Source organism: Piliocolobus tephrosceles, chromosome 3, assembly GCF_002776525.5.
Source record: "Piliocolobus tephrosceles isolate RC106 chromosome 3, ASM277652v3, whole genome shotgun sequence".
In the NCBI taxonomy this organism is placed as follows: domain Eukaryota; kingdom Metazoa; phylum Chordata; class Mammalia; order Primates; family Cercopithecidae; genus Piliocolobus; species Piliocolobus tephrosceles.
In genome coordinates, this window is record NC_045436.1 from 146,574,355 (window position 1) to 146,591,584 (window position 17,230).

A 17,230-nucleotide genomic window follows, 5' to 3' on the forward strand; every position below is an offset into this window, starting at 1 on the left:
GGCAGGAGAATCACTTGAACCAGGGAGTCGGAGGCTGCAGTGAGCCGAGATCGTGCCACTGCATTCCAGCCTGGCAACAGAGCAAGACTCTGTCTCAAAAAAATAAATAAATAAAAATAAAAAATAAACTTATAAAAGACAAGGAAGACAGTTAAATGAAATAAACCAGTCACAAAAGGACAAATAATGTGCTCAGAGGGTAATTCTGCATAAGCCAACTCGAAAAGTTGTACAAAAAAAAAGCAGAAGTGTCCCAGGAGCCCTATTCTGACAGCCGTGCATGACATAACCCTTGCGGGCTTGGTCTACCCAAGTGAAATTGTGGGCGAGAGAAACTGGATGGCAGGCAGCTCATAAAGATTCACTTGGACAAAGCACAGCAGAACAATGTTGAAAACACAGCTAAAACTTTTTCTGGTGCCTGTAAGAAACCCAGGGGTTTGATGGCTGCAGTGGCTCATGCATATAATCCCACAACTTTGGGAAGCAGAAGCGGGAGCATCACTTGAGTTTGACATCAGCCTGGGCTGAGACCTCATCTCTACAAAAAATACAAAGATTAGTCAGCCATGGTGGCGTACCTGTAGTCCCAGCTACTTGGAAGGATGAAGTGGGAAGATCACTTGAGCCCAGGAGGTTGAGGTTGCAGCAGTGAGCCATGATTGCACCACTGCACTCTAGTCTGAGTGATAATAGAGCAAGACTCTCAAAAAAAAAGAGAAGCTGCTCATGGGCAAGAATGTTATTTTTGACTTCCAGAGTTTCCGTTTTAAACAAAAATGAAGAAAGCATACTCAGAGTTTTTTTTTCTTTTCATTTTTTAAAGGGACAAATAATGAATGATTGAGCAGTCACACAGATTGAGATACAAAGTAGAATGGTGACTGCCAGAAGTTGGGTGGTAGGGGAATAGGGAGTTAGTAATATTGGGTACAGAGTTTCAGTTTTGCAAGATGAGAAGTTCTGGAGATGGATGGTGGTGATAGGTACACAATGTCCTTAATGCCACTGAACATTTAAAATGGTTAAGATGATAAATTTTATGTTATGTGTATTTTACTACAATTTTTAAAAAAAGCATAAAAAAGATAAACCAAAATTAAAAATCAAGCCACATAATGTAAGATAGACAATATCATATAAATAACATAAATAATTCCTACAAATATGGCCGGGCGCAGTGGCTCACACCTGTAATCCCAGCACTTTGGGAAGCCGAGATGGGCGGATTGCCTGAGGTCAGAAAGAGACGAGCCTGGCTAACAAAGCGAAACCCTGACTCCAGAGCAAGAAAAAACTCTCAAAAAAAAAAAAAAAAAAAAAAAAAAAAATCCTACAGATCAAGGAGAAAACTACAAATCACCTTTTTTTTTTTTTTTTTTTTGAGATGAAATTTCACTCTTGTTGCCCAGGCCAAACCACCCAATTTTTAAAACAGCAGTTAAAGAATACAAACACGGCCAGGCACGGTGGCTCACGCCTGTAATCCCAGCACTTTGGGAAGCCGAGGCAGGCGGATCACCTGAGGTCAGGAGTTCAAGACCAGTGTGACCAGTATGGCAAAACCTATCTCTACTAGAAAGACAAAATTACCCAGGCTTAGTGGGGCATGCCTGTAATCCCAGCTACTTGGCAGGCTGAGGCAGGGCAACTGCTTGAACCCAGGAGGCAGAGGTTGCAGTGAGCCAAGATTGCACGCCACTGCACTCCAGTCCGGGCGACAAAGCAAGACTCCGTCTTAATTAAAAAAAAAAAAAAAAAAGACTAAACACTAAATTTACAAAAGTCTAATGGCCAATAAACACAAAATATGCTTAATATCTCTACTGACTAGGGAAGTAAAAATTAGAATAAACTACCATTTCACATTCATCATAGTGACAAAAATCTAAGTCTTAAAAATGTAGGCCTGGCGCAGCGGCTCACGCCTGTAATCCCAGCACTTTGGGGAGGCCAAGGCAGGCAGATCTCAAGGTCAGGAAAGTGAGACCATCCTGGCTAACATGGTGAAACCCCATCTCTACTAAAAAATACAAAACACTAGCTGGTCGAGGTGGCGGGCGCCTGTAGTCCCAGCTACTCGGGAGGCTGACGCGGGAGAATGACGTAAACCCGGGAGGCGGTGCTTGCAGTGAGCTGAGATCCGCTCACTGCACTCCAGCCCGGGTGACAGAGCGAGACTCCGACTCAAAAAAAAACAAAAACAAAACAAAACAAAACACACACAAAATTGGCCGGGCGTGGTGGCGGGCGCCTGTGGTCCCAGCTACTTGGTAGGCTGAGGCAGGAGAATGGTGTGAACCTGGGAGGCGGAGCTTGCCGTGAGCTGAGATCGCAACACTGCACTCCAGCCTGGGCGATGGAGCCAGACTCAGTATGAAAAAAAAAAAAAAAAAGTAGTCAGTGCTATTGCACTCCAGCCTGGGCAAGAGTGAGACTCCATCTCCAAAAAAAAGGGGGGTTCTAGTAACTACTTTTTTTTTTTCCTTTTTTCCTGAGATAGTCTTACAAAAAATAGTGACTATTTTTTTTTCTGAGACAGAGTCTCCCTCTGTTGCCCAGGATGGAGTGTAATGGCACCATCTCAGCTCACTGCAACCTCTGCCTCCCCAGTTCAAGCAATTCTCCCACCTCAGCCTCCCAAGTAGCTGGGATTACAGGCATGCACCACCACGCCTGGCTAATTTTTTGTATTTTTAGTAGAGACGGGGTTTCTCCGTGGTGGTCAGGCTGGTCTGGAACTCCTGACCTCAGGTGATCCCGCCTGCTTCTGCCTCCCAAAGTGCTGGGATTACAGGAGTAAGCCACCCACCCGGCCAGAACTCTTTTAGTGGGAATGTAAATTGATTCAATCATCTGGAGAACAACGAAGCAAAATCCAGTCACGCAGAAGCTGAAAATATGCTCAGATCTTGCAAATCTACTTCCGAGAAAAACTCTCATATGTCCCCCCAAAAATTGTAAAAATGTATAGTACATCCTTTTATCTAAAAGTTGGAATTAAATGCCATCAATAGAAAAATAAACTTTAAAAACTAACATGGAATACAATATAAAGAACTAGCACAACATGCACTATCACAGATCTTTAAAAAATAATGCTAAGACAAAAAGTTTCCAAGAGATGTACATTACAATCATCTATAAAAACTGTTAAAAAAAAAAAAAAACTTTTAAAAAAACCAAAAAGTATTTCATTTTTAAATTCAGGAGACAGTATCTTTAACAGTAAAAACAAAAATATGAAGGGGAAGAATATACACTGGCTTCACATTAGCAGATACTCCTAGAAAGAAAAAATGGAATAAGAAAAAAGTTATCCAGTGAGCTCTACCTCTATATTTTACTGTATTTGGGTAGAGGCAGTTTAGCCCACAGTATGAGAAGATTACAATCTGTTAAATATGGACCACAGATATAAAGATGTTCATGTATTACTTTTAAAACTTCTAAGTATAAAGTATTTTCATAGTTTTTTTTTTTTTTTTTTTTTTTTTTTTGAGATGGAGTCTTGCTCAGTTGCCCGGGCTGGAGTGCAGTGGCCAGATCTCAGCTCACTGCCAGCTCTGCCTCCCGGGTTTATGCTATTCTCCTGCCTCAGCCTCCCGAGTAGCTGGGACTACAGAGGTCCGCCACCTCGCCCGGCTAGTTTTTTGTATTTTTTAGTAGAGATGGGGTTTCACCATGTTAGCCAGGATGGTCTCGATCTCCTGACCTCGTGATCCACCCATCTCGGCCTCCCAAAGTGCTGGGATTACAGGCTTGAGCCACCGCGCCCGGCCTAAAGTATTTCATAGTTTTAAAAAAATCTTCAAAAATGTAGGGAGGAAGCAGCAGATACGAGTGTAACTCTTTCCACCAAAACCACCAATATTTTGGAGGCAGAGACCTGGTTTCAAACCTCTGTCCCACCACCAAGTTATTGATACTGAGAAAGCTACTTAATTTCTTCCCAGCTGCAACTGTTGGATCTGTGAAACAAGAATACTATCAATCTCATAAAGCTGCCATATATAAAACATGTCAGACAGGCAGGGTGCAGTAGCTCATGCCTGTAATCCCAGGACTTTGGGAGGCTAAGGCAGGAGGACTGCTTGAATCCAGGAGTCTGACACCGGCCTGGGCAATATAGTGAGACCCTCGACTCCACAAAATATTTAAAAAAAGAAAATTTAGCCAGGTGTGGTGGCTACTAGGAAGGCTGAGGCAGGAGGATCCCTTGAGTCCAGGAGTTCAAGGTTACAGTGAGCTGTAAGGTCTTGCTTTGCTGCCACTGCACTCCAACTTGGGCAACAGAGCAAGACCTTGTGTTTTAAAATCAATCAATCAATCAGACAGTAGGCATTTAACTGTAGGCAGTTATTCTGAATTTGGAGTAAAAGCAAAGAACTAAAGGGAAGAGAAAGGAAAAAAGGGTTTTGTAGTGGTGTTTACAATTAATTGATCATAACCAGTTACAGACTTTTTTCCTTTTCCATTTCCACTGCTTTGTTGGACTAGCCTTAAAAAAATAAAAAATTTAAAAAACAGCATTTTCAATGAAATAAAGTTCTCCCACCTTTTCAGATTTACATAAGAGAATAACATGGATGTCAGATGAATGAGACCACTTATTTTCTGGCTCCCAAAGCCCACTGAAGAAGAGATTTGCAAAGGAATCCAAGATTATATACCACAGGATTAGAATCTAGATTCTTTGGTCTAGTTTCAGGAAACCAGAGCCACGTCAAGAAATCCAAAATAATCCCATTATCTCTATATCATTTGACAGTTTCCCAAATAAACTTTTTCATTCAGGAAGGTAACATTTTAACACAAACTTTTCTCCAATTTATAACCGTCTCCTAAAGAAAGATTAAATAAATCACATGTGGAGAACAGAGCCCACATATATTCCTCTGTATTAATATATCCCCTCTTATCCACAGGGGACACATTCCAAGATCCCTATTGGATGCTTGAAACCACAGATAGTACCGACCCTATACATTTTTTCCTATATGTACATACCTATAAGGTTTAATTTATAAATTAAACACAGTAAGAGATTAACAATAATAAAATAATTATAACATACTGTAATAAAAATTATGTGAATGTGCTCTCTCAAATACCTTATTGTACTATACTCACTTATTTTTGGACGATGGTTGACAGCGGGTAACTGAAACTGCAGAAAATGAAACTGCAGATAAGGGTGGACTACTTGGCTACCAGCCCCATGGACTATTTGCACACAGGTGACAAAGAAACACTATTAGAAGTACCATAGCCCTCATATTGAGCTTTTCTTGAGGCATATTTACATCCAGTAATCACTAAACCATTGAACAATACCTTTATAATTCATGAACAATAAGCACAACAGAATATGAAAACATAGCTAATTCTGACATCTAACAGCTATCCATTTAATTATGGCCCAAGATTGTTCTAAGCACTGTAAAGACTCCCCTAATCTTCCCACATTTTTATAGATAAAGATAATCAAGATACAGAGCCAGTACTTCAGGTTTTAAGAAGAAAAGCCAGGACTCAAAGCAAATCTAATTATGAAGCCCATGCTCTTAATTACTAAGCTAACTTCACTAAATTATGCTTCAGGAGTTAAAAATCTCTACCTCCTTGGCAAGTTTAAGTTCTCATACTAAAAGGGGGGGAAAAAAAGACACATTTAAATAATACTGCATTGTTATCCCCTTCTGTAAAGTTGTATTAGCAGTCAGCTTTTATACTAACATTTATGAAAAGGATATTCCCACAAACCAACTACTTATTATGACTAAACTGGTATGCAAAAAGCCTGGGTTCAACCATTAACCAGCTGTTTCTCTGAGCAACAATCAGCCTCCTTGGGCCTCAGTTTCCTGATTTTATAGATGAGGAGTTTGGCTTAGATCTATTTCAGTTCTGAAATTCAAAACATTTTAATACATTTTCTAAGACACTGTATTTTTCTTAGCAGATTTTGAACAGCATCTTTTGAAAACTTTCCAACTTAAAATACGTAACATATACTCACATCTGTTCTTTTACTCAAACATACTCAAAACTAATCTGTGTTATTAGAAGTCAGGAAAGTAACTAGAAAGGAAAGAGGATTCCTATGGTACTGGGAAGGGTCTGTTTCTTGATTTGGGTGCCAGTCACACTTTATTATGTACACGTTTTACTTTGATATGAAAAAGGGTGGTTTTCCTCCCCAAAAGGTAACTATGAAGAAAGTTAAGAACATGATCTAACTCTACAACTATGTTTGAGTATATAAGAGCTGTGCAACCTTTCTGTTCTAAATATGTAAATGTGTTTCTTGAATAATTGTATCAATAATCTCTTTGTTCCATAGTTCCAATTCATGTGCCTAGAGAAAAGTTTATTTACTTAAGAATTTCAGCCAGAAAAAAAAAAAAAAAAAGAATTTCAGCCAGGCGTGGTGGCTCACACCTGCAATCCCAGCACTTTGGGAGGCCAAAGCTGGCAGATCATCTGAGTTCGGGAGTTCAAGAACAGCCTGATCGACCACCATGAGAAACTCGGTTTCTACTAAAAATACAAAATTAGCTGAGCTTGGTGGTGCATGCCTGTAATCCCAGCTACTCGGGAGGCTGAGGCAGGAGAATCGCTTGAACCCAGGAGGCAGAGGTTGCAATGAGCTGAGATTGCGCCATTGCACTCCAGTCTGGGCAACAAGAGCAAAACTCTGTCTCAGGGGGGAAAAAAAAAGAATCGCAATATTACCAGAATTCCTTTGGGACTGTCTCCTGAAATTTGAGGTCAGTCTTAACTTTCCTCTAGAACTCGGCTCAAGAAGGCTGGGTGAGGTGGCTCATGCCTATAATCCCAGCACTCTGGGAAGCTGAGGCAGAAGGACTGTGTGAAGCCAGGAGTTCAAGACAGCCTGGGCAACATAGTGAGACCCCATCTCTACAAAAAGTAAAAATTAGCTGGGTGTGGCGGCACATACCTGTAGTCCCAGCTACTCAGGAGGCTGAGGTGGAAGGCTTGCTAGAACCCAGGAGGTCAAGGCTGCAGTGAGCTATGACTGTGCCCCTGGGCGACTGAGGAAGACCCCATCTCAACAACAACAACAACAAAAAAGCACCTAGCTCAAGAACCCCCCTCATACAGTCATACAGGCCGGGCATGATGGCTCACGCCTGTAATCCCAGCACTTTGAGAAGCCAAGGCAGGCGGATCACCTGAGATCAGGAGTTCGAGACCAGCCTGGCTAGAAACCCTGTCTCTACTAAAAATAGGAAAATTAGCTGGGTGTGGTGGCACGTGCCTATAATCCCACTACTGGGTCAAGCAGTGGAACTACTCGACTTGGGAAGCAGAAGCTGCAGTGAGGCGAGATCACGCCACCGCACTCCAGCCTGGGTGAGACAGTGAGATTCCATCTCAAACAAAACAAAACAAAAAAACTCCAGGTCGGGTGGCTCATGCGTGTAAGCCCAGCACTCCGGGAGGCCAAGACAGCCAGATCACCTGAGGTCAGGAGTGTGAGATCAGCCTGGCCAACATGGTGAAATCCAGTCTCCACTAAAATAACAAAAAATTAGCCGGGTGTGGTGGCACATGCCTGTGATTCCAGCCATTTCGGAGGCTGAGGCCTGAGAATCACTTGAAGCCAGGAGGTGGAGGCTGCACTGAGCCGAGATTAAGCCACTGTACTCCAGGCTGGGCGACAGAGACTCTGACTCAAAACAAAACAAAAACAAAAAAGAACCTCCCTCATTCAAATACTCTCAGAATCCCAAAGAATTTACTCTTTGCCCCTCCCATTTTTAATCTATCCTTTGTCTGTCCTGTATCTCCAACCAGTAAGCCTTTTGGGGCTGTGGTCAACATGTTCAATAACTGTCAATAATGTATTCACTGGGAAATAAGAGTACATAGTCTTGGCTGGGCATGGTGGCTCACACTTGTAATCTCATCACTTTGGGAGAGCGAGGCAGGTGGATCACTCGAGGTCAGGAGTTTGAGACCAGCCCGGCCGACATCATAAAACCCTGTCTCTGCTAACAATATAAAAAATTAGTTGGGCATGGTGGGGTGTGCCTGTAGTCCCAGCTACTTGGGAGGCTGAGGCAGGAGAACCGCTTGACCTGGGAGGCGGAGGCTGCAGTGAGCTTGGATCATGCCACTGGACTCCAGCCAGGGTGACAGAGCGAGATTCCATCTGAAAAAAAAAAAAAAAAAAGTCCAGGCATGCCAGGCATGGTGGCTCACCATGTAAGCCCAGCACTTTGGGAGGCCGAGGCAGGCAGATCATCTGAGGTCAGGAGTTTGAGACCAGCCTGGCCAATATAGTGAAACCCTGCCTCTATTAAAACTACAAAAATTAGCTGGGCGTAGTGGCTGGGCACGGTGGGTCACACCTGTAATCCCAGCACTTTGGGAGGCCAAGGCAGGCTGATCATGAGGTCAGGAGATCGAGACCATCCTAGCTAACACGGTGAAACCCCATCTCTACTAAAAAAAATACAACAAATTAGCTGTGAGTGGTCATGGGCACCTATAGTCCCAGCTACTCGGGAGGCTGAGGCAGGAGAATGGCGTGAACCCAGCAGGCAGAGCCTGCAGTGAGCTGAGACTGCGCCACTGCACTCCAGCCTGAGCGACAGAGCGAGACTCTGTCTCAAAAAAAAAAAAATTAGCTGGGCAGGGTGGCGCATGCCTGTAATTCCCGGATTCCAGCCATTCCGGAGGCTGAGGCATTGGTTGAACCTGGGAGGCGAAGGTTGCAGTGAGTAAGATCGAGCCACTGCACCCCAGGCTGGGTGACAGAGCCGAGACGCCGTCTCAAAAACAAAACAAAACAACAACAAAAAGGAATCTCTCTCATACAGATACCCTTAGAAACCCATAGTATTTACTCTTTGCCCCTACCATTTTTATCTATCCTTTGTCTGCCCTGTATCTCCAACCAGTTAAGCCTTTTGGGGCTATAGTCAATATTTTCAAAAACTGTCAATAATGTATTCACTGGGAAATAAGAGTATATAGTCTTGGCTGGGCAGTGGTGGCTGAAGTGGTGGCTCATGCCTGTAATCCCAGCACTTTGGGAAGCCGAGGCAGTTGGATCACTTGAGGTCAGGTGTTCAAGATCAGCCTGGCCAACATGGTAAAACCCTGTCTCTACTAACAATACAAAACATTAGCTGGGCGTGGTAGGGTGCACCTGTAATACCAGCTACTCAGGAGGCTGAGGCATGAAGGTCGCTTGAATCCGGGAGGCAGAGACTGTGGTGAGCTGAGATTGTGCCACCATACTCCAGCCTGGACGACAGAGCAAGACTCTGTCTCAAAAAAAAAAAAAAACCAAAAAGCCCAGGTGCGGTGGCTCACGCCTGTAATCCCAGCACTTTGGGAGGCCAAGGCGGCAGATCACAAGGTCAGGAGTTCGAGACCAGCCTGGCCAATATGGTGAAACCCGTCTCTACTAAAAATACAAAAAGTACAAAAAAAAAAAAAAAAAAAAAAAGCCAGGCATGGTGGCACACGCCTGTAATCCCAGCTACTCAGGAGGCTGAGACAGAAGAACTGCTTGAACCCGGGAGGCGCCGAGATGGCACCATTGTACTCCAGCATGGGCGACAGAGGGATACTCTGTCTCAAAAAAAAAAAAAAAGTGTATAGTTTTTAAGAAGGGATGACAGGCCAAGCATGGTGGCTCACGTCTGCAATCCCGGCACTTTAGGTGGCCAAGGCGGGAGGATCACTTGAGCCCAGGAGTTCGAGACCAGCCTGGGCAACATGGTGAAACCTCGACTCTACAAAAAATTACAAAAAATTAGCTGGGCAAGGCCGGGCGCGGTGGCTCAAGCCTGTAATCCCAGCACTTTGGGAGGCCGAGACGGGCAGATCACAAGGTCAGGAGATTGAGACCATCCTGGCTAACATGGTGAAACCCCGTCTCTACTAAAAAATACAAAAAACTAGCCGGGTGAGGTGGGGGGCGCCTGTAGTCCCAGCTACATGGGAGGCTGAGGCAGGAGAATGGCGTGAACCCGGGAGGCGGAGCTTGCGGTGAGCTGAGATCCGGCCACTGCACTCCAGCCTGGAGGACAGAGCGTGACTCCATCTCAAAAACTAAATAAATAAAATTAAAAAAAATAAAAATTAGCTGGGCATGGTGGCAGATGCCTTTAGTCCCTGCTACTTGGAAGGCTGAGGTAGGAGGATCACCTAAGCCTGGGGAGTTAGAGGCTGCAGTGAGCTGTGATCACGCCACTGCATTCTAGCTTTGGTGACAGTGAGACTCTGTCTCAAAACAAACAAACAAAAAACAAATAAAAAGGGAAGAAGCTAGGGGAGCCCAGATGTGTCTAAAGCTACGCCCAATGGACAGAGCTCAAAGTCTTTGTAACAGTGTAAACAAGGAATTCACCCCAAACATATTACCTGCACAGACTTTTATTTTTTTTAATCCAATCTATAGGCTTTCCTTGCTCAACCCATTTCAGAACCCATAAAAAATACTATTTAAATATTACATAAAACTGTAACTTGCATAACTTTCAAAAACACTTTTGAAAAACAAAATGAAAATAAAAACTTTAAAAACCACTTTTCTACTCTTTATTTGGAGACAGTGTGTTGCTCCATCACCCAGGCTGGAGTACAGTGGCACAATCACTGCTCACTGCAGCCTTGACCTCCCAGACTCAAACAATTCTCCTGCCTCAGCCTCCCAAAGTGCTGTGATTACAGATGTGAGCCACCACGCCTGCCTCTAGTCTTAAACAACTATTCAAATTCTCATTACATTCATTTTTGGTAGAGAATTTTATCTTTTTATTAAAATCAAAAGGGAGAAATTTTAACAGAAAAACATTAAAAAGGGGGAACAAACTTAAAAGTTTTAAATATAAAACATTCAAAGCCAGTATATATTTTTTGTGTCTTTATTGTCCGGGTCCATTTATTCTTTAGATAAATTATCTTACACATCTGATACAGTTAGTTAAGTCTCAAAGTATTCTTTTTTTTTTTTTTTGGGAGACAGAGCCTTGCTCTGTTGCCAGGCTGGAGTGCAGTGGTGCCATCTCGGCTCACTGCAACCTCCATCTCCCCGGTTCAAACAATTCTCCTGCCTCAGCCTCCCGAGTAGCTGGGACTACAGGCCCATGCCACCATGCCCAGCTAATTTTTGTATTTTCAGTAGAGACGGGGTTTCATCATGTTGGCCAGGATGGTCTCGCTCTCCTGACCTCGTGATCCACCTGCCTCGGCCTCCCAAAGTGCTGGGATTACAGGCGTGAGCCACTGCGCCTGGCTGTGTTCTTCTTATAAAATTAATAAATAGCCAGGAATTATTTTCTTTTTTCATTTTTGAGACAGGGTCTCGCTGCTGCCCAGGCTAGAGTGCGGTCACATGATCAAAATTCACTGCAGCTTTGACCTCATGGGCTCAAGCATCCTCCAGCCTCGGCCTCCCAAGTAGCTGCCACTATGGGCACATACCACCGGGCCTGGCTGATTTTTTTAAAATGTTAGTAGTAACAAAGTCTCACTATGTTGCCCAGACTGGTCTTGAACTCCTGGCCTCAATCGAGCCTCAGCCTCCTAAAATGCTGGATTACAGGCATAAGCCACCCCACCTGGCCCATAAATACTCTTTTAAAGAGTTTTGTCAGACCAGCCTGGCCAACATGGTGAAACCCTGTCTCTACTAAAAATAAAAAAATTAACAGGGCATGGTGGTGGGCGCCTGTAATCCAAGCTACGCGGGAGCCTGAGGCAGGAGAATGGCTTGCGCCCAGGAGATAGAGGTTGCAGTGAGCTGAGATCGTGCCACTGCACTCCAGCCTGGGTGACTGAGCAAGACTCTGTATCAAAAAAGTTTCGTCTACATAGTTCTCAACATATGGCAGTCTGGGGACATTTTTAGTTAATGCATCCAGCAGGAAGAGATAGTGGGGACACAGACTGGGGGTTTGTGGTGCTACCTGCATATACTGGTAGAGGTCAGGGATATTGCTAAACATCCCACAATGCACAGGAGAGCCACTCAACAAATAACTATCTGCCCAAAATATCAATAGTGCCAAGGTTAAAAAACCCATGATCTACAGAAATCAAAAGGCTTACTTTTAGAGATTTACAACTACTTTTATTATAGAATAATCTAGATCAAGCTAGATCGAATACATTAAAATTTTATTTTATTTTATTTTATTTGAGACGGAGTCTCACGCTGTCACCCAGGCTGGAGTGCTGGAGTGCAGTGGCGCGATATCCACTCACTGCAAGCTCCGCCTCCCGGGTTCACGCCATTCTCCTGCCTCAGCCTCCTGAGTAGCTGGGACTACAGGCGCCCGCCACCGCGCCCGGCTAGTTTTTTCTATCTTTTTAGTAGAGACGGGGTTTCACCGTGTTAGCCAGGATGGTCTCGATCTCCTGACCTCGTGATCCGCCCGTCTCAGCCTCCCAAAGTGCTGGGATTACAGGCTTGAGCCACTGCGCCCGGCTGCATACATTAAAATTTTAAAGGAAAACAGATACAAAAATCTATTTAAATGATGAAGGAAAACTTAATGTACTATAGTAATTTTCATGAAACCAATTTGTTTATGCCATAGATTTAAACACGCCCTATGAGACCAGAAAATGTTGGCCAGGCGCAGTGGCTCACTCCTGTAATCCCAGCACTTTGAGAGGTCGAGGCAGGCATATCACCTGAGGTTAGGAGTTCAAGACCAGCCTGACCAACATGGAGAAACCTCGCTTCTGCTAAAAATACAAAATTAGCCAGGCATGGGGGCACATGCCTGTAATCCCAGCTACTCATAAGGCTGAGGCAGGAGAATTGCTTGAACCCGGGAGGCGGAGGTTGCAGTGAGCTGAGATCACGCCATTAAACTACAGCCTAGGCAACAAAAGCAAAACTCTCTCAAAAAAAAAAAGAAAGAAAGAAAGAAAGAAAATGTTACCAAAGTGCAATTACAACATGAAAAACCAACAGGTGCCATACAGCATAAGACCAACAAGAGTAAGTGAACTGATTTAAGCGTGTTTTATTTCATCAAGTTTCAAATTTTAAAATATTCTGTATGTTGAAATTCAAGTAAATCTGGCTGGGTGTGGTGGCTCACACCTGTAATCCTAGCACTTTGGGAGGCTAAGACAGGCGGATCACTTGAAGTTAGGAGTTCGAGACCAGCCTGGCTAACATGGTGAAATGTCGTCTCTACTAAAAACACAAAAATTAGCTGGGCGTGGTGGTGGACACCTGTAACCCCAGCTACTCGGGAGGCTAAGGCAGGAGAATCTCTAGAATCTGGGAGGCAGAGGTTGTAGTGAGCTGAGATGGCACCACTGCACTCCAGCCTGGGCGAGATAGCGAGATTCCTTCTCAAAAGAAAAAAAAAAAGAAATTCAAGTAAATCTTAAAGCTAATTATAGGTAACACTTATTTCAATGAGTTTAAACTAGCAAATTAAACTGTGTTTAAATCCTTTAACCAGTAATACAAACCAGGCTCGATTTTTTAAGTTAATTAAAAGCATGCCTATCCTTGGCAAGTCATGACAGCGTCGTACAATAAGAACACAAGCAGACCTAGATCCAAATCCCAGGCTCTGTGTTTGCAAACAAATAATTTAACTTCTCTAAATCTCTATTTTCTCATCTACGAAATAGAAAATCTAAAGAACTGTTCTTAAGAATTAGCAATAACGTATAAACAAATGACACTAAGAACAACTAGCCATTCTACAAATGACAACTAGTTATTAACAGCAGCAATAACTAATAGTAAATTATACAACCTATGAATAAAACATTGATTATGGGTTTATATCCTCACAATCAACAATTTACTTATGTAATCCTACTCATAAATTATAAAACGTAATCCTACTCATAAATTATAAAATGTACTTTACATCAATATTCCATGCCTAACAACTTTGAAATATTATTTAAAACTGCTTAAAATTCACACTCGTATTTAAAAACAAACATCTAAAACAAATAAAATAAATATTAATAAATAAAAAGAAACATCTGACAAATTTCCAAACACTGTCTTAAGGGAAAGAGGCCAACTTGTGCCTTTGAGTAAATCACATTCGTATGACACAAAATTCAAAAAATATCTATACCCCATGCCCCAGAGACCCAATTCTTCTACACAGAAAGCAATCAATTTTACCAATTTCTTGTGAAACCTTTTGCCTATACAGACAAATACACATATTTCCCCTCTTTTTAACACAAATGGTGGCCTCTTCCACACTATTCTGCATCTTGCTTTTCACATTTATCTTGTTGGCTGTATTTTAATTAACACCCTCTAAGAATGGTCACTTATAATCTCTCATAACCAGAATCCAGTAAGCGTCAGCTATCTTTACAAAGGCACTTACAAGGCCACCCCAAAAAGTCCTTAAATCAACCAGTGTTCTTAGTAAACGGAAGCATACAAGCACATGAAATAAACTTTGGTAAAGTGCAGATTTACCAAAAAAGTGACATGATGAAATACTTATTTGATCGGCCATTCAAAAGACTGGATTTACACCCTTACAAAGGAAACACACGGACTATACTACAAGTCTTCACTGAGTTGAAAATAACAATCCACTTATAGAACTGGGGCTACTAAAATATCAAAAAATACTGGCGAAAATAAGCCATTTATTGGTTATATTTATTGCAAGATTAAATGATGTGACTCTTTCCTAAATGTTCTTTGTAACTGATTTTCCCAAGTTTCCTTCCATATTTATACAGGTACTGTTCTAAACAAAACAAAACAAAACAAACAAACAAAAAACCTGTCTGCATTTCCTGTTTTCTTCTTCTGAAACACTTTTGATGCTTATCTGAAGTAAGGCTTCATCATCCCTTACGTATAAAGAGCAGTGTTTTTTTTTTTTTAACAATATGCATTACTAGAGAGCAATACAAGTATTTCTGGTCATCTTCAACTTAAGTACTAAGAAAATCACAGTGAAAAGTCAACTCATAAAAAGCAAAGAGACCATATTAATTACCAACGCAGTAACTTACCACTTGTAACAGAAAATAAAGCACTAAAAGTCTATTAAGTTTCAGGCTTGTACAACCTTATTAAACAAGAAATGTTTCAGGTTGTTGGCAACAATATTAGCTGCTATCTTTCTTTAGGAGTATGTATGTCAACTAACCTGGAATACATTTTCATATTAAATAAGTTAAAATTGCTGTTTCACTGTATCAGTACAGACACTTATTGACTCTTTCTGCATTGTACCACAAAAATACAAAGTCATCCTTCCATTCAGAGTTTTGGCATATGAACAGAGAGGTCAGAGTTCATACACATGCTCTGTAAAACCGATCATGACTTACATACTACTACTTTCAATAAGTCTGTTGTCATTTTTGAATTTTAAGTAATTTTTCTCCATGTATACTCATCACATATTTAGAATGCTGAATTTCACAAATCATTATTGACACTATCAAAGTACTAACCGTAAAAGAAAAACACAAATAGCAATGATATATTCAATAATGGTATGTGAATCTTGAAAATAATCATTTTCTGTACTACTTCTTGTTTAATTCATGTGGGGAAGACAATCTGGCATTCTTGTTCATCTTGGTACGACAAACTGTACTAATACTTGCATAATTTTGAGTCAAATTACTAGAGCATTGTGAATATCTTACATAAATAAACGTAGTACTAATGTATATAAAATCTGCAGGACTTAAGAGCAACAGCAGGCAATTTTTTTGAAAATCTGTTAAGTCGTGATAAATCTACTCACTTAATAAGGAAATGAAATAATGTATTAATCTGGTGAAATCTCACATTTTTAATAGGTCTACTTTTCAAAAGTAAGAATCAAGTTACCTATGAAGGACATCATAATGAAGTTTCGTGGCACAACACGAGTCACAGAGGCACTTAGGACAGTCTCTCTGATCGGTAACTTGTAAACAATATTTTGAAATAAGCTACTCATACATTCCATTATTTTTTTCCTAACTAAAAGTATTTACATGTCTTTAATACACCAAACACCTCGCCTTTGCTCACTCAAAAAAGATTGTGATGTCAATAAATATGAGGCCTAGGAATTTGGGGGTTAAGTGGAAAAGAGATAATTATCTCATTTGGAATTAACCTGCTAACTCAGGTGAAAATTCCCTTACCCCCGCCACCAAATAAGACAGTATTCTGTCTCCCTTTAACTCCTAACACCCAACTAAGAAGGACTAACTCTGAATGTCCTTCCTTTCTAATCAATACCTTTGGACTCACCGCTCCTCCCCTACGAAAAGAACAGTGAAGGCCTGACAGGCAATAACCCCGAATACCCTCAAAAGTGTAGGCCTTTGAGCAGTACTGCTCTTCGGATCCAGTTACCACCTTTCCCCTTCCCCCAACCCACTTCCCGGGTTTTCTCAGGCTCGGCCTGCTCCCTCCCCACCCCACAGCCACATTTCCAGCTGTGGCCACCGCCTCGGGTTCTCTCGTGAGCTTCCATCCCTCCGAGATCTCCCCCCTGTCCATCAGCTCCCCAAACCGTGTTCCACCCCAGACCACCCGCCCGCGACACCGTTCATCCTAGCGCTCTGGGAAGGGAGGGGAAGGCGGCGGAAGGAGGAGGGGAACACTGCTGCTTCCTCACAGGCAGAAGGGCGGCCGCAAGGAGGGCCACCCAAGGACTCCCGGGGATATCGGGGTCGCAGCTGGGAGGACCCTCCCGCTCCAGGCAGAGATGGGGGATATCCGGGAGTTCATTTCTGACCTCCTCGCTCTTCAGCACCTCCTTGAACTCCCGCTTGATTCGCTGCACCGCGATGTTGGCCATGTCTCCGCCCGCAGCTGATTCGTACCCGCCTCCTCCGCCACCGCTACGACCACCGCCACCGCCGCCACCTCTTCCTCCACCGCCTCCTCCCCCGGCGATTCAGACCCGAGCACACGAACACTGCCACTACCACCCCGGCCGCCGCGCTCGCCTCAGTGTGGAATCACCTCCGCGCCCGGCCACCAAAATGGCGCCGGGTCGGCGCATGCGCACGACGCTGACCCGGCCGGGCGGCGCAGCCGCTCCCGTTGTAGCCCCCATACGCCGGAGCCACGAGCTCGCGTCTCGGCTGGGGCTGCGGCCGCGTGGCTCCGCCCTGCCGGCGTCTGGGGCCGCGAGGGCGCGGCTTCCAGGCTGGCCGGCCCTAGCCGGCCCGCCCGGTCCTACCCGGCGCCTCCGCTCCTGTTTAAACC

The 17,230-nt window shown here is 43.2% G+C and overlaps 1 protein-coding gene across 4 annotated transcripts in view; it reads right to left on the reverse strand.

Moving 5' to 3' along the window:
- Window positions 1-17,099, reverse strand: part of UBE2K (ubiquitin conjugating enzyme E2 K) — a 91,058-nt gene extending 73,959 nt beyond the window's left edge. Inside the window, exon 1 of one of the 4 annotated variants that reach the window (XM_023224700.3) lies at window positions 16,755-17,043. In XM_023224700.3, the coding sequence (XP_023080468.1) occupies window positions 16,755-16,817 (63 nt within the window). In that variant the 5' untranslated portion in view covers window positions 16,818-17,043. Of the gene's footprint in view, window positions 1-16,754 lie in introns of all 4 variants that reach the window. The other 3 variants (XM_023224701.3, XM_023224702.3, XM_023224699.3) reach the window with 3 other exon arrangements.
- Between the last annotated feature and the right edge of the window lie 131 nt (window positions 17,100-17,230).